This window comes from Micromys minutus, assembly GCF_963924665.1.
Source record: "Micromys minutus genome assembly, chromosome: 5".
Classification (NCBI taxonomy): Eukaryota; Metazoa; Chordata; class Mammalia; order Rodentia; family Muridae; genus Micromys; species Micromys minutus.
The window spans coordinates 78,125,854-78,148,464 of NC_137974.1; the positions used below are offsets into that span (position 1 = coordinate 78,125,854).

At 46.1% G+C, this 22,611-nt stretch overlaps 1 protein-coding gene across 1 annotated transcript in view; it reads right to left on the bottom strand.

Moving 5' to 3' along the window:
• Nucleotides 1–263: 263 nt before the first annotated feature.
• UGGT1 (UDP-glucose glycoprotein glucosyltransferase 1) overlaps nt 264–22,611 on the bottom strand; it is a 97,621-nt gene continuing 75,273 nt past the window's right edge. The window contains exons 30-41 of the mRNA XM_080917169.1: nt 21,796–21,954; nt 21,232–21,317; nt 19,654–19,738; nt 18,079–18,167; nt 17,537–17,638; nt 16,348–16,432; nt 14,967–15,149; nt 12,287–12,447; nt 10,939–11,053; nt 6,701–6,817; nt 6,151–6,304; nt 264–4,464 (exon numbers count right to left, since the gene is read on the bottom strand). Coding sequence (XP_080773295.1) covers nt 4,439–4,464; nt 6,151–6,304; nt 6,701–6,817; nt 10,939–11,053; nt 12,287–12,447; nt 14,967–15,149; nt 16,348–16,432; nt 17,537–17,638; nt 18,079–18,167; nt 19,654–19,738; nt 21,232–21,317; nt 21,796–21,954 — 1,362 coding nt within the window. The 3' untranslated portion in view covers nt 264–4,438. The remainder of the gene's footprint in view (nt 4,465–6,150; nt 6,305–6,700; nt 6,818–10,938; nt 11,054–12,286; nt 12,448–14,966; nt 15,150–16,347; nt 16,433–17,536; nt 17,639–18,078; nt 18,168–19,653; nt 19,739–21,231; nt 21,318–21,795; nt 21,955–22,611) is intronic.

Here is a 22,611-nt window from a genome sequence, read left to right on the forward strand (position 1 = left end):
GGCCAGACCCTAACCTCTCAGGCTTCGTAACTTCCGAGAGAGGTGAAGAGTTAGACTATCCTCTATCAATCTGTCCTTCTCTCTCCCTCTTTCTCTATCTCTCCTTCCTTCCCTCCCTTCCTCTCTCTCTCTCCTTCCCTCCCTCCCTCTTCTCTCCTTCCCTCCCTCTCTCTCCCCCCCTCTCTCCCTCTCCCTCTCTCTCTCTCTCTCACACACACACACACACACCACACACACTGACAGACCAAGCAGACAACTGTAAGAAGAGAGAAGGAATTTTATTGTGTTGGACAGAGCTTACTCTCATGTTGCTGGACTGACATCCACAAACATTAACCTCATTGCCAAGTGAGGTGTCGGTATGAACGGACGGTAGGATGGTTTCTTTAAAAACCCTAAGCTCTGTCTCCATTTCCCCCTTTCTGGTAGGAAAACAGAATGCTCGGTAGTCTTAGGCTAGCGTAGTTTGCATCTGGCTACGGGAACGGTACCGAGTTCTCTGTTGAGCTCACTGGGAACAGTAAGGCGGTGCACAAAGCACAGGCTGGAAAAGACCACGGCTCCAAGCCTTGCTCATATGGCCGGTCACAGACCCTCCACATGCTAAGGACCCAGGAGACTGGGGAGGTCTCCTGCTTTCTGTCCCCGACTTGGAGGACTTCCCTGTGGCTTGCTGTCACTTGGCACTGGCACTCATCTGCTGCTATAGACCATCAGCACGGCACGACTCCATGAGGAGAGCGCCGTTTACATGTAACACAGAAGGGCTTTCCGCTATCACACGGAGACATGAAACACCAGCAATGAATGAGAGATGAGAACCTTCCAGATACTTGGAAATTTTAGTAACTTCCTGAGTGACAGTGTTTAATGTGCTTGAGCTTGACCCAGCATTTGAGAAGTCCTCATGACCTTAAGGCAGAGAAAACGGGAGTTCATGAATTTCAAAGAAAACAGCTACCCTACTTACTAAACAAAAATACGATGAGCCGTTTGACTGACTCTGGTCATCACACAATATCCCATAAAGCCACGGACTCAACAACTCTCACAGAAGACAGAGCCCCGGAAGTCATACTCCGTGCCGCCAGCTTTCCATGAGATCTACCCAGAAAAGTGCACAGGAGCGTCTCCCCAACGCGGCCGATGTTTCTTTGAATCATGCTGGTCTATCCGGGAAGGGTAATTTTTAGAAGGCAGTTTAGTCATGGAGGAGACAGGGACATGAGGAGTGACCGCATGCTGGTGACCATGTCCGACCAGTCAGGTTTGCTTCCTGTCTGTGGCTCTCAGCTCATCCCTCAGCGACTCAAGACTAAAAGCAGCTAACGTACCTGCAGAGAAGTCTGCTTCTGACCAGACAGGTCCAGCACAGTGCATGCACGCCCGGAGACGACCGCGTCCAACCAGAAATGCAGCTTCTGCCAGGGTATCGATGCCAATTATCTTATGAAACCAACACAGCACTGCTCTCAACTTGGGTGCATCCACTTTGCTTTTGACTGAACCCAGGACTCTGGAGAGCCGAGTCCTGACAGCTCTGGGTACCAGCCACATGCTGCTTTCCACTGACCACAGCAACCGATTCGCTCTCTGGCACATGTGATTCTGACTTGTCGCCAATCTCACTACCCTCTATGACAAGATGTCAAAGGACCATTTGTACACAGGCCAAGGATAACTGAACTTTCCAGAAGCTTGGTCAGTGTGATCAGTTACTTCCCACTCCTTGGAGAACAATTCGTCGCTTTTCAGTCACAGTATGGTTTTATGGTGGAGGTGTCAGGTAAAACTGACAAGGACGTCCCTCGGGGCCACACAAGCATCTCATTTGTGGCAGTCGCCCAATTTGCAGAGATGATTAATCCACAGGACAAAAAGAAGGAACCGGCAAAGGAGGGGCCTGGACAGCTTTAGAAGCAGGCTGGGTCTGGCCTAGCCAGCATCAGCTGTGAATATGGTCTACGTCAGGGTGGTGACACACAGGGGCTAAAGGACCACAGGAGACCTGCCCCTTCCTTTTCCACAGAGAATGCACACAACTTGGTAAAAGAAGGAAACTGGCCACTAGGCCAGCATTTAAAAGCACTGACACTCCCTGCTTGACACCCAGTCCCCCCCAGGACACTGGGAAGACCGTTTCTGCTTAGTTGAGCGCAGCAGCGGGCACCCCTGAAGGCTTACTCAGTGAAGACTTAGTTGGGCGCAGCAGCGGGCACCCCTGAAGGCTTACTCAGTGTGGGCATGGAGCCCGCACAGAGGCTGGCTCCTGGGCTAACTGTTGGATTTGAAAGTGGGGGTACAAATTAATTACTTGATATATGTGTGGTAAATTTTTTATTTTTAAAATTCATGTTGTAATATACATTGTATCAATAAATGTCATGTGCTAGTTAAGCTAAGGAGCTAGCTATGGGACATGTTTATCTCAAAGTGTCCTCCACCGCCCTTTGTCTGGGATGTGTGCCCCCTCCCCGACTTCATGGCAAATGACAAAACAGTTTGATACTCCAAGAGTCAAAATACAACAACCTTGGAAGTAATGTATTCCCAGACACCTTTCCAAGGTCAGAGGGCCCAGCTACAGCCTGTCCTCGCTACGAGAGCGCTCGCAGTGGGAGAAGGACGCTGCAAGTTCAGCCCGGAGAAAACTCCGGCCGCGTCAGCTTCCCCAGCTGGTTTCTGGGGGATGTCAGGAGCACCGAATTTGATGTTATTTTTAGTGTTGCTCTTTGTTCTTTTACTTGGAAGCCTCACCTGAGGGGACACATGTGCTCTGCCCAGGACTCTCAGCAGGGCACTTGACTGAGTTAAGGGGTTTATGCCGGTTCTCTGAGTTCCCAATTGATTTGTCTCTCACTATTTAACAACTGCCCACTCAAATCCCCAACCATGGCTCCTATAGGTCATTCTTCCCTGATAACACATAGAGTGCCTAGCTAGATAGGCAGGAACTTAGTCACCCATGGTTCTCCTTTCTCATATTCAGTGTTTTTTTTTTGGGGTGGGGTGGGGTGGGGGGTACAGTGCCAGACAGAAGGCAAACCCTTGGGCTTGATAGACAAGCACTCTGTTTGCCACTGAGCCACACCCCAGCTCCCTTCTCATTTTCAAAATTGGCTCCTGTGAGCTGGAAGGCAGGCTAGTGCCCAGCAACACTGACTCTCTGCTGTAGGTCCCTGAGTCCTGGGCACAGATGACACTACACACCTACACCTGTCCAGCCAGGTTAACAACATGTCAAAGGCTCCTCAGCCCAGGCTGCTCCTGAGGTGATGCTGGGCTGTGGCTGTGAAAACACACAAACAATGAAGGGCGCTGTTTCAGATAGCAGCAGGTACCTTAGAACTGGACCGGACCCTGGCAAGTCTCAAAAGCCAAAGCAAAAGGGAAAGACAGAAGAGTATAGGAAACTGAGCTGCAGAGGCAGAGTCATTCCTGGTCATAGGTCTGAGAGCATTTGAAGGAAGAGACATCCAAAGACAGTCTCCTGGGTCCGAGAGAAAACTCCGTAAGGGGAAGAGCAGACAGAACGGTGACCATCCAGATGGAGGCTGAGTACACTGAGAGGGGACACTGAGAGGGGTCACCGAGGGGCTCAGGACACCTGTGCCCAACCAGGAAACCAATAACCAACAGCTTTTTAGAAAGTAGGAAGAAAGAGCAAACATTTTCATAAATATAAAAATTGTTTACAAAACAATTACCTAGAAAGTTCACAGGGAACAGAATAAAGCTTCCTTTGAATTCAGTCACCATGGACTGAGAATGGCCAATGTTTTTGTCTTCCCTTGAACACCCCAACACTCTCTGCTTCCTGCTGATTTTCCAGGCTTATCCACACTACCCCAGTTCTCCTGAAGACTGACTTGCTTAGCAACTGCACTGAGCCAACCCTGAAGACACATGATTATTGGTTGGGCTCAATTAAACAATGAGCCTAATGCCCGGGAAGCGGGTGAGGGGATGAGATGTGTGGAGCATGTTGGCGTAGACCTTGAGGCATGGATGAAGCATCTGCCGGCCTGACCTGGTACAGGGTGGGCATCTGCACTGCAGCAAGGGCTGCAGGTAAATTGAGGTAAGGAAGAACATGGCGACCTTTCTGGCCAGCTTCTGGGCCAGCACAGCAATGTGTGCTCTGGGATGTGGGCACCGAAGGACTGGGCTCTTTCAGTTGCCGCCAGTATTTCTCTCTCTGGCAAGAAGAGGGTCCCAGAAGATCAGCCACTTGTCTTCCTCTGAGGTACAAATCCAACAGAGCCTTAGCCCCAAGGATCTAGCACCCAGTAGGGTGCGGTAGTCTAAATCAAACGCTCAGATCAATAGGTGTGGTACACCTGCCCAATCAGTTCATCAGCAGTTGTAACGACAGATCAGAGAAAACAGCATTCAGTATAAAACCGTCAGATGGTGGCTTCCTATCTGCCTCCAGAGGTCACAGTTCTTCATGCTTTTGAGATCCTAGGGAAAAAAACAACATGGGATTTAAGTCATAAAACAGTGTGAGCACTGTCCACAGCACACCACAGCTCTCAGATGGTCTACAGAAGCCTGGAGTTCTCTATTCATTTTTAGTTTTGAGAACTGCTGACCTGCCCTTGGGCCACACACTTCCCAGACATCTTCTGCACTCACCCATTCTTTCTGGGAGCCAGGGCAGCTGTGCTTCGACCCTAAACTGTTTTCCGTTGCTAATTGGAATCAGGAAAGTAAGATCCTTGTGTGCATTGCTTTGGGTTATTTCACGATTCTCTACAGAGGCATTGTGAAGAGAGAGGCATTTCTTGCACAATGTGCTTATACTGGTTACCACTGTTGTGTACACGTGTCAGTGCCCATGTGTGCTAGAGGACAACTCTGTGGAGTGGGCTCTCTGTCACTTTGGTGTGAGTGTGGGAACGAGGACTCAGGTTCTGAAGCGAGCACTCATCCTGCTGAGCCATCTCTCTGGCCCACCGGTACAGAATTTTAAAGGTTCCTGGTAACAGCCTCGTGCTTTGAAACACCGGCTTTCCGTCCAGACACACGGACAGCTTCAGCAAGGCTCATGCACCAGTCTCGCCACTGTCTCCTTCCTCTAAGTATGGCATTACCATTCCATCTGTGTTTTTTGACACAGCAGATTCTAATGGTAACTCTAATTTGATCACAGTCTCCTTAGACCTCATATATGGCTCCTCTTTTGAGTCGGCTCATATTCTTTGTCCATTTATCTATAGGTAAGTTCATAATGAATTTAATCTCTTAAGAAAATACTTATCTTCATTGTTTATATGTATGGGTATTTTGTCTTGCATCTCTGTATACTACAGGCATGCTGAGCCCACAAAGGCCAGAAGAGGGCATCAGAGCCCTGGAACTGGAGTTACAGTGATTTTGAAGCTGAGCTGTCCGCCTGTCCTACTCCCAATCTGGTTTTCCTGGTGAGTGCAACTGTAACCTTCTAGCTATGACGCCTGCTGTCCTGCAGTCTCCAGAGCGGACCCTTCATCTCCAGACTCAAGCTCTGCACTTGCTTCTTAGCATGAGCTTAAAGGAGGAGAAATACTAAAATCAAGAGTCCAATTTATCCACTGTCCTCATAGGCTGGTCTCAAACACAGGATGTAGGAGGAAGTGAGTTTAATTCCTGACCCCCTCGCTTCCCAGCCTGGTGTAAGCCATCTAGACTTGCATGGTAGTTGGCATTTATTTGTAAGCTTAGGTGGCTTCAAAAGAAGACACTACAAATTACCTAATTTGATGGTATTTTGTAAGGTTGTTTTAAGTATACAGACTCCCATGGTAGGAGAGAACTGGCTGCTGAAAGTAAGCTGCCCTGACATCTACAGGCATGTGTACACATGAACTCCTGTGTGCATCCCACCACTAAACCAACAGACACACACACACACACACACACACACACACACACACACACTCTACATTTTTAAAAAGCATCCCCTGACCAAAACAAGTGAGTACACACGTGTGTTAGGTGGCAGACTTCAAAACTGCATTGAATGTGCTATTTAGAAGGCTGGCTGAACGGACAGAATGAGAAACAGACCCTAGATGAGGTCAGGATCAAGGGAAAGGGACCCCTCCATTGTCTCGGCAACAAATGAGAAGCCGGAAATGACTTGTCCAAAGTCAGGCCCACACTTACCTTCCTGTGTCTCCTCTTCATGCAGGGTCCCCAGCTCCTTCTCCTCTTGGAAGAGGGTCTGCAGCTGCTTGATCTCCTGGTCATAGTCTTGCCATTCAGGGACAATTCGCACAGCGGCCTCCAGTTTGGGCTCCTTAGTCATGGGATTATTACACTGCAAACACAACAAATGTAACTCAGTGGAAAGGCACACTGTTACACACACCACAGGGTTCTAGCAGGCACCTGTGGGACTAAATAAGGAAGATCAGGATTTCAGGGCTAGCCTGGGCTACACAGTAAGCCGCTCTCAAAACCAGAGGCAGCAAAGGTTATGGGCTAAGCAGAGGACTGTCCAGCACAGAGGTGAGGTGGAAGACAGTGACACAGCAGAAAGGAGCTCTGCAGGTTGCTGTACGGTGATCTGGCATCCTTGGCAAGTGAGGAGGAGCCCTGCTGAAGTGAGCAGGACGTGCTCTGCAGCTCCAACAGCAGCTCAGAGAAAGTCAATCTGAACCTGAACGGGCCCCGGCAGGCTGTCACGGGTCCCAGGGCAGGGAGGGCCACTCACCAGGTCGATGGTCTTTGCCCGCTTCTTAGAGGCATCATCACACCACGTTTCACACCACAGCCACTCCTGAGGGAGCGATTTGATTGGCACCTGATGGATCATGTTATTGGGCAAATCCTGTTTGGTATAGGAAATAAAACACAAAGATCTAAAACTCAGAAAGACATTTAAAGACGCAACCACTGTTAGCTTAAAATTCAACTAGAGTGCTGGAGAGATGGCTCAGCATGTAAGAGTATATGGTTCTTTCAGAGCAACGGAGTTTAGTTCCCAGAACCCATGTGGGCAGATCACAACCACCTGTAACTCCAACTCCAGGGGATCGGATGCCCCTTTCTGGCCTTTGCAGACACCTACACACATGTGCACATATCCACACACAGACACATGTACACATATGTAAAACTTAAAAAAAAAAACAAAAAAAAAAAAAAAAACCAAATGACAGCACTCCTTCAACTAGGGGCCAAGGGGGTGACTATGTAGGTCAGGGCGTTAGCACCTCTAACAGTGAACCCAGGTCGGTTTCCACCATCTCTATCTCCAGGGCTAGGGGATCTGGAGCCCGCTCTTCCAGGACCAGGCACACACATGGTGCATATATACACATGCAAGAAAACATGTATACACATATAAAAAAAACAATACAAACAAGATTCAACTACATTTCCCTGTATGAAAGTAAAATTTTAAAATTCCCATTTTTTTTTCTTTTGCTTTGTTGAGTTGTTGCCCAGGCTGGTCTGGGTCTTGTGAAGTCCTCTTCCTGGCCTCTCATATGCTGAGATTACAGATGTGAGTCACTATGCAGTCTGCTCACTTCTGAAGGGAGAAGAGGTGGGCCTTAACACTTTATAGTTTTCCAGAAGAGACACACCGACTTTCCTGCTCCCAAGTACCAGAGCCCACACTTCTCCCACAATAAAATGTCCTAACACTCTGGGGGAAGAAATCCAACACACCGCAGGAATAAACGCCCAGAACCGACTGCCTGATGCCTGTAAAGAACGATGTAGTGTGGTCCAGCACTGGAGGCACAGGCAGGAGGGTTCAGTCACTGAGTTCCAGGCCAGCGTGGCTATGTGAAATCCTGTCTCAGAACCATAACCAGGTCACACCAAACAGTATGTTGGCAACAATCACCACTGTCTTGTGTACAGTGGGGTAAGACAGATGATTCCTGTGGTGGTTTGAATGAGAACGGATCACAGGTTTGAATATTGATCTCCAGTTGACGGAACTATTCCCATCAACCACATGGCAGCTCACAACCATCTGCAGGAGGACAGGTTAGGAGGTGTGTCACTGGGGGCAGACTGACATTTCAAAAGACCCACACCATTTCTGGCATCTCTCTCTGTCTCCCACTTGTAGTAAAGAGGTGAGCATCGGCTGTTTCTGCTATGGTGTTTTTTGTCCCACCATCAAGGACTCTAACCCTCTGAAATCATAGGCCCAGTTAAAAGTTTTACCAATGGCCGTGGTTATGGTGTTTTGTCACAGAAATAGAAAAGTAACTGAGATGATTTCCTTCATCAAGCACTGTCAACAAAATAAACTTTAAACATAAATGATCAAATGTCAATTTTGATCTAAGAGAGTCCATTTTAGACACTGCTAAACCTGCACTACTGCATTACAAAGACCAGAGTGTCCACGAAACTTTCTGTTCTTTGGGAAGAACAAACACTACTTCTAGCTTCAGTAGACGAGGTGCATGAGACTACGTGGATTCCTGAAGACACCGAGGAACTGAATGGTGTTATGAAAGACACGTGCCTGAGGCTGGGAGTGTGGCTCAGTAGTGTGTGCTCTGTATGTACAAGGCCCCACTCACTCGCTGTCACCACCGTCATAAGAAAAGCATATGTTTGCAGGCATCAAACACCAAATAAGAGAGTAAATTATTAGGCTAGACAACAGTGACTCTTAAATAAAACTGAAGTCTGGGGTCCTTTCTGTAGCATCATAAGGTGCTCGGTGACACCTTCTAAGGGTTTCAATAACCACCCAACCTGAGCAACTAAGACTCACATATAACGCTTGTAGTTGGCAGGAGTTCCGAGGGACCAGCGCTGGATACTAAAAGAACACACCTGCAACTTCAGCGTGAATAACTGGGATGCTGTGAAGGAGAATTTCCCTCATAGGCTCAGGTTCTTAGTTGACTATTTGGGAAGGTGGTGTGGCCACTCTGGTGGAGGCACGTCAGTAGAGGGAGACACTGCAAGTTCATAGCCCGTTTCCTTGCTCTACTCTTCACTTGGAGTTTCAGCTGAAAATGTGATCAATAACTACACGATAGCTGATCTGATTTAGTCCCAGTCCACAAGATGGAGTCCGAACCTGTCACCGCTTGACCAAGAACATGAGATATATAGTCCAGGAACCTTGGTAAAACCAAGTACTACTGTCCTCTAAAACAACAACAAACCCGACTGACATTCTGCTACACTCACAGATCAGTGCCTTACTCAGCCATCATCAGAGAAGCTTCCTCCTGCAGCAGATGGGAGCACACAGACACACACAGCCTGAGCTTACACAGAATGAGAGAATTACACTTAGCCCTAAATGTCATGTGTGTATCAAATCCCTCCTGCTCAGGGCTCAGGGAACTCCAAGGCAGAGGAGGCAGAAGGTGTAGAAGCCAGAGAAGATGGAGGACACCAAGAAGAAAAGTCCTCTGAGTCAACACGACCTTCTCACATGTCAACTCTCAGGCCTCAGACAGTGCGCACGGGTCTGCATGGGTCTGCACGGGTCTGCACGGGGTCTGCACGGGCCTGCATGGGTCTGCACGGGTCTGCATGGGCCTGCACGGGGTCTGCATGGGCCTGCACGGGGTCTGCATGGGTCTGCATGGGTCTGCACGGGTCTGCATGGGTCTGCACGGGGTCTGCATGGTCCTGCATGGGTCTGCACGGGTCTGCACGGGTCTGCATGGGTCTGCACGGGTCTACACGGGCCTGCACGGGTCTGCATGGGTCTGCATGGGCCTGCATGGGCCTGCATGGGTCTGCATGGGTCTGCATGGGTCCCAGAGCTGAACGGAGGAGTGAACATGTGCCCATCGCTAACCTAGACGCTAGCTCCAACCAAAACCTCTTGCAAATGAAAATTCAGTTTCCTTCAAGGAAGTCTCACTGGCAAAAAACCAAAAAAGCAAAAAACAAAAAAAAAAAAACAAAATAACTAAAAAACTTAAGGGTAGGCTGCATGCCCAGTAGGAGATGGCCAGCAGAAAAGAAACTGAATGGTATCTTTGGAGGTTTTTGGATTCTTAATATCATGTTGGGACTTTTCCCCCTTTAAAATTTTTTTATCTTCTTTTAATTATATATATATATGTATATATAATTACATAATGTTTATTATAATATTTTATATCATAAAATATACCTACATCTCCTTTGCATATCTATCTTTGGGGCTTTTACGGGAGTCCTCACTATGCAAATGAGTGGGTGGGTCTTTTGACTCTGCTTTTGCTTTTCCTTTTGTTTGCTTTGTCAATGTCAATGTGTTAAAGACAGCCAAAGACAATTTCCAAAATAGAATAGAGTCACAAATTTTAGAGAAAAAACCACAAACCCTGCTAAAACCAAGCAAAAAAGAGCAAAGTGGAAACAGAAGCACCTGGTAGAGGCACCTGTGATACCTGTCTCAAAATGCAGCAGCAGCCTGACAGCAGATATCTAAAACACCTAAGGCTACAACTGGGGCTGAAGAGAAGGCAGAGGGCAGCACCGGCTGCTCCTCCACTGGACCCAGTACAGCATCTAACATGTCCATCACTCCAGCTCAGGGGGATCAGACTCCCTCTGGACTCTGGGAGCCCTGCACACACAGTGCAAGACCCACACGCAGGCAAAACACCCATGCAGAACACAAACCCAAATGAAACAAACCTGAAATTTCACTTCTGAAAATGCTTGTTGAAAAGTTATTTAGCAAGCCTTCCTGAAAGTTTCTGACATGAAGCATCAGCGTTAGTAAATTTTTAATACTTTATTTTGTGAATTCTGAGCTATTTGACAGTCTCAGTCCCTTTGAGATCAGATATAAAAGTCGGTTTGTCTGTCTCTCTCTCTCTCAAACACACACACACACACACACACACACACACACACACACCACACACTTTATATGAAGAAATAGTTCAGCCCTGAGAGAGCTAAACTTAATTTTCAGACACAAATGGCATGCTTTTATGTGTAATGTCAATGGTCACTTACTTGATCAAGATTTGAAAGACTGTTGGGATCCTGGCTCAGACCTTGGTACTGTCCCCTGAGTCTGTCACCAGCAGCTATTTTCCTAAACTTCTTCAAATCCACAACATACAGGGCACTGAGCAAAGAGGAGACATTGTTTCAATCAAACCATCAATCAATGTCAACAATGAACCCAACTGAAATAGTGGGACAGGCTGTGAATAGAACGGGAAGGGCACAGGCTCCTGCAGAGAGGATCACACACCTACAGGCTACACCCTGCTCTGACGGCTCACTTTGGCCAGCTTTTATTTTGGTGTCTTAAAAAGGAAATTAATTCCTGGGGCAAGAGTTCTAACTAACTCAGAAGATTTGGTGCTCAAGATCATTGAAACTGAAAATTGATAACAATTTGTCAACACTATCCTGATGACATCTTAGATGGCAGCGGTTGGGGGAGTAGGCAGGGTTACAATTCTCTCTGGCCAGGAAACAAAGTATAAAACTGAAATCACTGTACCTCATCATTCATCTCTGCATTCATTCATTTCAGCAAAGAGTTATTTAGGGCCCTGGAGACTTGACTCAGGTTTAGAGCCCTGACTACTCTTCTAGAGGACCAGGTTTGGTTCCCAGCATGCTCACAATCTCCTGTAACTCCAGTTTCAGAGAATCTGACACCTTCTGGTCTTCATGCAAATTCTCATATACATAAAACAAATAAATCGTTTTTTTTTCTTTTACGCATATGGGTATTTTACCTTTACTGATGTCTGTACATCTTGTACAAACAGTGCCTACACAGGCCAAAGACATCAGCTGCTCTGCACCTGTGGTTATGGACAGGTGTGGGCCCCATGTGGGTGCTGGCAACTGTACCCAGGTCTTAAGAAAAAGCAGCCATGTTCCTCATCTCTGAGACATATCTCCCCAGCCCTATAATATTTCTTATATGAGTCCTAGCCTCCAAATCTTCCAAATTACCTTCTTCCAGAAGACAAGGAATGTCCACTAGAAAACAATGAATATACTGGTGGTGGAGGTGAGTTTGTTTGTTTGTTTGTTTTTTGAGACAGGATCTCACTTTTTGGAGCAGATTTGCTTCAAACTCACAGAGATCTGACTGCCTCTGTCTCACAAGTGCTGGAATTAAAGGTATGTGCCACCCATACACTGACCTAAGAGGTCACAAAAATGCTTGGAATAGGGAAAACAATGTATTTAATAGATTATACATCAGGACACACTAACAGGAAAACTGTGAAGAACATATTACAGTATATGCAGCTAAACAAATAAATTCTCTCTATATATATCCAGGTATAAGAGCCCTAAGCAAGGCATTCTGTAGAGAACACTCTCTCAGTACCTGATGTGATACTTTCGTCCAGCCAAATGACTGGCCCAGTACCCTGACTTCCAGAAGCGGTAGCCATCCATCTCTCTCCTGCTGTCGCAGAAGGGCGTGTAACCATAAGGCGCACCATCCAAATTGAAATCTCTTAACTCCTTCAGATCTGTTCGTACAATCTGCAGTAAAGGAAACCAAACCAAACCGTCTGTTGAGGCAGTTTCCCTACGGTATGATATACTTCACAAAGCAGGAAGGGCAGTGCACTGGGTACCGGTACAGGCTCTAGAACACAAGTCGAGTTCCCCCAGTGTTACATGTAACCTGAAACGATCCTCACACACTCATGTTTTTCACACAGTTGGTCCCCAGCTGGTGATGGTGCTATTCTGAAGGCTGTTTAATTCAAAAGTATTGAGCCAAGTTAACAGGGACATTTCAAGACTGTCTTATTATCAGGGCTGCAACATGGTTATTGAGCTCCCTGCTTTGGGTCAGATGTATGTACAGTGGATAGGATCAGCAAGAGAGGAGGAGAAGGATATCAAAAAGCACATGGTTTAGCAGTGTGAAGACAGCAGCTCTAACTGTCACTGTGGGGAAGGTATGCACTTTGCATCTACCGCTGAAGCGGTCTGAAGCATTCTTTGTCATCAAAACCAAGCATGTCCCTGAACTTCAATTACTATCCACGCCAGCAACACCTGTCCTGACTGGGCATGGTAGCACAGGTTTGGAGTCCTAGTGCTCTAGAAGAACAATTTGGATGACAGAGAAAGGCTGTTTCAAAATCAATGAATGAACTGTAAATAAACAAACAATAAAGTAGCTAACATTTGGGCAGATAAGAGACATAGCGACCAAGTCATATTAAGCCTTTACTTTGTAACAGTATTTATGTAAGTGAATTAACACGTGAGATATAGGACTGCACACACTGTGGAGCAGCTACATTTAGGACAAGTTGACAATGAGATGTGTTGAGAAGTGCAGAACCAGGGCCAACCCTGAACTTTGCTGAGGCCTACTGCTGTGTAGGGAAGCTCATGCCTCCAGCTTCTGAAGAAGCTACAGACCCAGGGAGGGGATAAACAGACTCAGGATTGTACCCAGTTCCGTATCCTGAAGTGGCTTCCATGGAAGCAGATGTGGACCCACAACAGAAACTCAATTTGACTCTGGTTAAGATCCACAGGCATGGGAAGTTCCACAACTCAGAGAAAGATGCAGAAAGTACAAAACAAAGAAAAACTCAACCAATAAACTAGCTCCAGATGTGCAAGTCCCAGAGCAGGAACAAAACCAAAACAAGGTAACGTGTCTCCTCCAGAGACTGCTAACCCCACTGCTTTGGCTCCTAATGAAAATGGCTTGGAAGAACTTGCCACCAGAGAATTTAAAAGAATAATTTTAACTCTGTTCAACAACTTAAGGCATGAGTATATTCTGAGAACAGAACAAAAGAACTGGATGAATAAGGAAATCAACCCATGACATAAAAATCAAATTTGAGAGAGAGAGAGAGAGAGAGAGAGAGAGAGAGAGAGAGAGAGAGAGAGAGAGAGAGAGATACTGAAGGGAAACCCAACAGAAATGCTGGAAAGAAAATTTCAATCAGCCAAATCAAAGCTCAGGTGTCAGCCGCACAGACAGAATGAGTCACTCGAATAGCAGGGCAGGAAAATAGATGAGCAGGTTCAAATCATGCAGAAAAGGTCATGAAAAAATGGCCGGAGGAGAGATACTAGATCTTCTAAGTATAGCAGGTAAGAAGCCTACTCCAAAGGCACAGACAGTACTTTTAATGAAATCATAGAAGGAATTTTCCCAAGTCTGGAGAGAGAGGTGCGTGTGTAAACAGCCACAGAGTAGGAGGAAAGTGCTGGCACCAATGCAGTGGGTTAATATTATGGGATAACTAATGGCTCTCTGACCAGATTTGAGGCTTGCTCCAAAGGAGGGAACTTCATACCTAGTATTGAAATCATGGCCAAAACCCCACAGGCCAGAGCAGAACCTGCTACTGTTATTTTATTAAATAGTGATGCTCTCAAGGTACCTTCTAAGTATCTATGTTTAAACCTTCTGAATATTTATGATTAGCGCTGCCCTTAGCCTTGGTCAGAGAAGCTTCTTTATGCAGTGGGCAGCAGAAATACAAAACTGGTCAAAGTGAAAAGGGGAAGAAACCGACTTCTTGGTGCTGAATGAAGTAGCTGCATCCCGAGGCTTAGAGAACACCCGGAGACAATGAGAGGAGCAAGATGGGGAGGACTGCCGTGGAAGGATGGGGAGGACTGTCATGGCATGCTTGTTTTTACTCTTAAACTCAGAGCAGCTGTGGGCACCTACACAAGACCTATACAGCAGTAACCAGGCACAGTGCAGATGAATGGACACCCATTACTGATTCATCACTGGCAGTGCAGAGTTGCCGGGAAGGAGGATCCTTCTCTCTTTAGGATATGGTCACTAACAGGATCTCATGCTCTAGTGGATAGCTCTGTGCTCTAATTGGATATAGTGGGTTATTTATTTTATTGTAAACAACCATAAAACTCTCAAAAGGTTTTTAAAGGAAAGGAGATGTGCTGATAAAACTTAAACAGAAAGAGTGATGGCATCTGGGTGGGGTCTTTCCATACTTCTGAGGTGCTTCATCTGAAAGTCATGTCACACCCCGTGTGTGCGAGCTTACCTGGTCAGCATCCACAAAGAGGAATTTGTCAACAACCAGTGGGAAAAGCACATCCAGGAAGAGGATCTTGTAGCCCCAGATGATTCGCTGCTTCTCTGTCTGCTGGTGAAGCCACCGTGGCCATTTGTACTGAACAAGCTCGTACTGGAAATTGTATTTTTTGGCCATGTAAGGTATAAACTCCTATTTTTAGACAAGGGGAACAACAATCATTCATTCTGATTAAGAAAGGTGACTCCTTAATGTAAGTTAACCACCATTATCACAGTACCACTAAAACAAGGTTTAGAAAAATCTAGCTTTAATTCATTTACTCACGTAAGAGCACATCTAAACTCTTCTAATCCAATCCCTACTTCTTGATGATCTCTATTCACCACATGAAATGAAGGAAATCTCCAAGTGAAGACTTTTAGATTCAGAACTTTATAACTCGTACACGTGTGTGTGTGTGTGTGTGTGTGTGTGTGTGTGTGAGAGAGAGAGAGAGAGAGAGAGAGAGAGAGACACAGACGCTCCGGGTTCACCTATTTAAATTTAATTTTAGTAAAACACTCTTGAGTTTGACGTTAAGGTCTTCTCAAGGCTGAGTCTAACCCTGGCCATCACACGGTAGAGCCAGAACTCGGAATAGGTTCCTGGTGTAGACAAACCAGTCCTCTGTGTGCCGAGCACCAGCTCTCAGGAGATCAGAAGTAAGGTGACCACTCGTCTGAGATCAGTCACATGAACACTAAGTTGCCAAATAAACATTACAGAAAAGTGAACACAGGAAAATCAGGACGGTTTTCTTTTGGCACAGGGGAAGCAGCCCTTCACACCTTACACAGGAAAAAGTATTCACTCTCAAACCACACATCACTGTGCCTTCTAAACTAAGGAAAGACACCCAAGCCTCTAGGGCAAGAACTGCTATTTTGCTAAAACATGGTCTCTTAGAAAAGATGAAGTTGGGGCTGGAGAGATGGCTCAGAGGTTAAGAACACTGACTGCTCTTCCAGAGGTCCTGAGTTCAATTCCCACATGGTAGCTCACAACCATTTGTAATGGGGTCTGATACCCTTTTCTGTCTGAAGACAGCTACAATGTACTCATATAAATAAAATTAATTAATTAATTAGTTAATTTTTAAAAAGACAAGACAAAGACCTTCCTTTTATATTACCCAGCTTCAAACAGGTCATAATTTTGGGTTTAGATTCATAAACACTATTACCCCAAAGAGAGCAACCTGGAAAATACCAGTATAGAAAGGGAGAATGAAATTAGGGTATCTAATGAAAGGGATAAAAAGTAAGGATAGAGATAAAACAAAGGTAGAAAAGAATGTTACAGTGTGACCATTCCCTTAACAAGGTTTTCCTTTTCCCCATGAACAAACCTTAAATGTGGGGGACAAATAATTCTTCAAGAACCAAAATTTCACTGGTGTCTTGGTATTCTTCAGGACTGAGAGCATCATGATGCTGCCAACAAAACAGACAATGATTCCCACACTTTTAACCTCAGCAACACTAAGCAGAGAAAACGCACGAGATTGACAGCAGAGCTAACTCACGGTTCAGTCAGTCAGAGACCTTCACTAATGGGAAAGTGTACTTACTGCACTATAAAGATGTCACCGAGAGACAAGCATTTCCCTGTCCGTATATCCCAACAGATAAAGGCAAATGCTAATTATGCTGCACGTGTAAATGACCCATCTCATCAACTGATGGTGTGAGTGTTAGCACCGGAGGTCACTGTCAGGACTACACGGCTCTCCAAACCCATGTTCAAGTACAGCAACATTTGGTACAGGGCACAGCCTCTGTCAGCCGGGACAGAGAGCCTTGAGAGACAGGAGTCAGTAAAGGAGAAGGGAACCAGAGGGTACAGGCTCAGGAAAGTTATTACCACTGCTGTTATTTTAGATCAAATATTTATTGGAAAAAGAACTAAAAATGAACCAAATGATATCATTTTTGTTATTTTCTATATTAGATTTATAATGAAAACTAAAAGGACAAACAGCTGTGAAATTGGAATCTTCAAGTAATGTGTCTTCAACACTGAGCTCCCAGACACCCTGAGACCTCAGGATCCCACAAACTGATGCTGGAGGCCTACCCCTCTGGTAACCACATCGACAGTTTCAAGCAGTGGCCTGTCCTGCTTCCAGATGCATGACCTACACAAACTGCCATTTTAGTCTCAGTTTGCAAGCAAAGGTGATCTCAGATAAAACTACCATCTGGCTTTTAATGTCCTGTGGATCCGCAGAGATGGCCAAATGTCACAGTTCCTCTTCTTTCTATGCCAGTCCCCTAGTTCCTGGGCTTATGCAATAGTTGATGGCCAAAAACCCAACAATAATCTGTAAGGTGTGCACAGGATACTAAAGGTCTATAGCTCTGTAACATGAGGTACTGTGTAGCTCTACTTCATCGGAGTGAACCAGATCAAAACAGAGAAATGTCTGTATGTGGTGAGCCAGCCGCAGTCCTAAGAGTACTCTATACAGCAAGTAAATCCTTTCAGCAAAGAATACCATAACAAGTTCATTTATATAACACATAACGAGAACTAACCGGAGAAACCTTTCATAGAGATGACCAGATGCAACGGAGAAAATATTGATTATGTCGTCCTTATCTTGCTTCACATCTTCAGTCTTCTGTCCTGAGAAGCCCCTGTGACGATGGAATTGAAAACAGCACTCACAATGTGGGGCCGACACAAGCTTTTGGAAAGGGAAGGGACAGTGCCTTTCTGCTCCACAGGTAAGACTGGGCAGGGCACAGGGACAAGGAGGTAGAAAGGAGGATGCTCCCCCAAGGTGCCAGGTCATTTAGGAACACAGGGAGCACAAGTGCTCCGAAGAATGCAGCTGTCCATGGGAGGCCAGCAGAGTAATGACCAGCACTTCTCTCAGCAGGGGCCCCACCCACCAGGAAGAACACTTTCCCTCTCTTAACCGGAAGGGAAACATTCCTCTTCTCCAACTGAAAGGGCACAATCTAGCTGCATGAAGCAGGTCTGAAGCCCAGAAAAAACCCCATATTCTGAAGGATGCATGGTTCACGCCTCTCAGCTCTCCCTTCACACATAAGCTCTTGCAATGCCGACTTACCACTTGAACGAGTCCCAGAATCCGGACTCGTTCTCATTTGTCCCGTCACTCAGCAAGTCTTCATTAGCCATGTCTGCCTTCTTCTGAACCTGCAATTGCACATGACAGGTCTGACAGGTGCAAACCTGATCCGCACTGGCCGCACACTAGTACTGCCAACAGGAAACAATCAACCAATTCAGCTAAAGGAGAGCCTCACCCAGACTCTCAGCACTGCGGCAGTGTGTTTATCGGAATACTCATGTTAAAGCCTTCAGGGGGAAGCCAGCAATCCCTTTGAATTGTACGAGAAGCCAAAGACTGAGTTCAGCTCCAAGGGACAAATGAGAGAGGGACGTCAGGCCGCGGTCGGTGTTCAGGACTTCTACCACAAAGAGTTCTCTACAGCAGTCCTCCTCCTGTTCAGCTGTGTGATGGCTGACTAGGTTTTACCATGTGCAACAGTTACTTATGCTACAATCACTTTACTTTAAGACAAAGAATTTCAAAATGTTGAGGAGAGTGAGAAAAGACTTTGAATAAAATCACCTGTTTTCGTATTCTGTGTGTTTTTGTAGACAGTGTCTCATATCATGCAAGGTGGCCTCAAACTCACAATGCAATCTAGGCTGACCCTGAATTCCTGATCTCTCTGCCTCTAATTCCCAGCACTGGTACTATCGGTGTGCACCATCCTGTCTATAAAACTATCATCTTACTGTTCTTCCCAGTCTTCTGAGAATAAAATAATAACACTATGAATTGTGGGCATGAAAATGTCCAGGCCAGAGCAGGAGAGACGGCTCAGTGGTCCAGAGCTCATACGTGCTGCTCTTCCAGAGGGCCTGAGCTCAGTTCCCAGCACCTGTACTGAGTAGCTCACAACAAGTCCTTCACAGGCACACAAACACATTTACATATGTACAAATAAATAAAACTTTTAAAAAAATGGCAAAGCTGAGCCAGGCAAGGTGGGCGCAAATGCCTTTAATCCTAACACTTGGGAGGCAATCAAACATATCTGAGTCTCAGGCCAATCAGGACATCAGGGCTACACAGTGAGATCCCATCTCAAAAAGAATGAGGAGTGTGCAAAGTCTCTGTGGGGACATTTTGTATAACATGGGACTCTGAGATTACCAAAAGTGACAGTCTGTTGGCTAAAGAAAACTAGAAGCTTATCTCACAAAGACATTTTCTTCAGCAGCACCCCTAGAACAATTCAAACAGACAACACTTCCAAAAGGAGTACCAGAATGACTTCAAAATGCAGTACTCCTACTTTATCTGATGGGAAACATTCCAAGACCCAAGTGGGTGCATTAAATCTAAGAGAGTGGAGAACCCTGAATATGTATTATAACTATGTTCTTTCTTTTTATAATAAAGCTCAATTTGTAACTTAGGCAAGGTGAGAATCACAACCCTAATTAGCACAAATTACAACAGTCTCTTGAGCGACCGTGAGTGCTCTCCTAACAGTCTCAGTGTCAGCGTCAGGCTCTTCAGACAGTGGCTGACCAGCCAGAGGTCTGGCCACAGGACGGATGCTGTCCATTCTCCCTGATGGTGGCTGCCAAAGCCGAGCAGACTCACCTTCACTTTTATGATCTTGCTCTTGAAGTTATTGAGGATGACAACGACATCATTTGCATCAGGAGGGGAATCTGTACCATCGTGGCTTGGAGACAAGTAAGACAGAGAAAGCAATCACAATCCCAAAATGCAGTAAATACTCAGACAGCTGCTGTACGTGTCCATGTTCATCATAGAAATGCTTCTCAAAACCAACAGTTTCCTCACAGTCTGAAAGAAACATCTTTACAGGACAAAGAAATGTTCACAGAAATCTCCATCTCTAGGCTAGAGAAATGAACTGACTTCCTCCTTCAGGGTAGCAGGCAGGACAAGCATGGGACAGATCATGACAAAGCTTGTACGTTCACAGGTCTCACCACTCAGGGTCTGGGCTGAGTGTGGAGATGCACACCTGTGACCCCACAGGAAGCAGCAGGGAGAGCAACTTGAGGTCAAAGCCAGCCTAGGCTACCGTGTAAGAAAAAACCAATAACATCTGCTCTTGCCTTCCGTCAAGAGGCGGCATAACCAGCCAAGTTCAGACAGACTCAGGTAGAGAGCACAGTGCACAGAAGCTGTAAGTACTGTTTCCCACCAAATGCTAGGAAGCCACTGCATTGCTGTCAGCAGACCGCAGGGTTCTCAGGCAAAAGGAGAGGAGAAAGCTGATGCACGGAAGATTCCAGAATCACAGATTAGGAAGTCCACTTAGAAAGCCTCAGAAAACAAGAACCCTAGACAGTAGAAAGGATGGCACTACAGCCCAGGCAAGGAGGAAGATGGACAGGGTGCACAGAAGAAACATTCTCTGAAACCTTGTCAGGAAAATAACTTAAGGAAAAGCCTACTATTTACACTAAGGACATCACTACAGCACAAAATGCTCAGTTATCGAATAGGAAATCTGCACAAAGCTATGTGGTGGCACACACCTGTAGTCTCAGTTATAGGAGACCAAGGCTGAAGACTCACTTGAGTCTAGTTCAAGCCGGGATGAGAGTAAAATTCTGCATCAAAACCAAAACCATGGTTCCACACTGCTTCCCCATGTCAAGTAAGACGCCATGAAGCCAAAGTGAATACATGCTTCAGGATGTTCACATAAACCAGAATGAAAACCATTCCCTACACAAGCTGGTACAGAACTAAGGACTAGTTTAAACGGTGTTAAACAGGATAGACACCACAACTTTTAAATAGTGTTCTGGGGCTTGTTTGAACTTTAGGACAATTCCTGTCACTGACAGTCTGTTCTAGGAAAACATCTGTACAACCGCAGCCCAGGGACCAGGGCTGACAGTCAGACTTCATAGTCAATGCTCATGTGCTCTGTGCATGTACAAAGCACCTGGGGTCAAGATAAACGCCTCCCATCAGTGTACCAAGTCAGATACCAAGCAAACAAAGCTGCCGGCTGTCTGCATCACAGGGAAGGAAAAACTATCCAACTGAGCTCTACGACTTCTCCCACACTTACTGTTCGGGAAGCTGGGTGTAACCACACACTCGACTATCATGCACAGTGCCTGGGGTAAGGCCAGGTAACGTGCGATTAAACCTGAGTCTCTCTCCAATGAAGCAGTCATCTGGTCCTACCTGTAGATCCTATAAATGTCATCAGAGCGCCCCTTCCTCAGTCTCAGAATCCAGGCTCCTGGGTTGGCTTTGAGCTGAAAGTATCCCTAAGACACAAAGAACAGGTTCAGTTCTCTTTAACTTTAAAATGTTCCTGATGGATACTTACTTTTTCATCTGAAGTGTCAGATCATGTATGTATGTATGACAACCTACCTACCCTCCCACCCCCGGTACTGGGTATTGAACCCAGGGTCTTAGTGCCATAATAATTTTAAAAATTTAAAAGATAGTTAACAAACCAGGATAGTTTACAGAGTTAAAACATAGTTAAGAAAACAAACCAACAAACTATCACCCAACCAGCTAAGAAGCAAAGAGCCTCAGCAGAGCAGTGCGGTAGAGCCCAGAAGCCTGCCTGTCGCGCTCTGGAGAGTCAGTCTTGCACGTTTACACTGACTACATCTAGTCCATCGCTAATTCTTATTTCACGCCACGGTTCAGTATGTAACTGTTCTGTCATAAATTAGAGCATCTAGATAATGACCACAGATGGTTTTCCCATCTGATGAACTGATTACCTACCAGATTGGCCATCACAATTGTGTCCACAATCGTTGGGTTGGCTGAAGTTCCTAGAGTGAACTGCAGTCCTCGAGGGGGCTGGCCTGTGGTGATGTCATAGCAGTGACCTTCTAGTAACAGGTACTCCAACTCATATTCGGCAGCCACAATACTGTCCACCTGAAAGGTCAAAGTTTAACCCTGAGATGTTACACATGCACCCTCAGAATGCTATCTGCAGGGCCCAGGGAAATGATCACGAGGAGAAAAGCGCTTGCCACTGAGGCTGCCGACTTGAGCTTGAAGTCTACGTGACAGGAGATCTGATGTGCACACAACTCCCCGACTGACCCCATGTACACACCATAACCAACATGTCAAAACCCACCCACTTCAGCCACAAAGACGACCTGTTGGCTAACGACTCACACAGAGTGTCAGATTAGGAAAGCTTTCAGAAGCAGAAAATAAGTTCCTGACTGCCAGGTACAGGGACAGGGAGTGGGTGTTAATGAGTACTGTGATGACCAGTGCTGTGATGAATCTGACTAGATGTGGAAGCACACCCCTGAGCATGTGTGAGCACCTATCCAGAGATGCTCAATTCAGGAGGCAAGACTCTCGCTAAGTGTGCAGCACTGTTCGGTGGGCTGAGGTCCTGAAATGTGTATGACAGAAAAAAAGGAGGAAGCTCTCGCAACTCTCCTTTCTCTGCTTCCTGGTTGGCGCCACTTCCGCTGCCCCATCCTAGCACCACGGATTACATTCTTATGAGCCCAAATAAACGCCCCTTCTCTTACCCTGCTTTCTGTCAATCATGAGAGAAGTAACTGACAC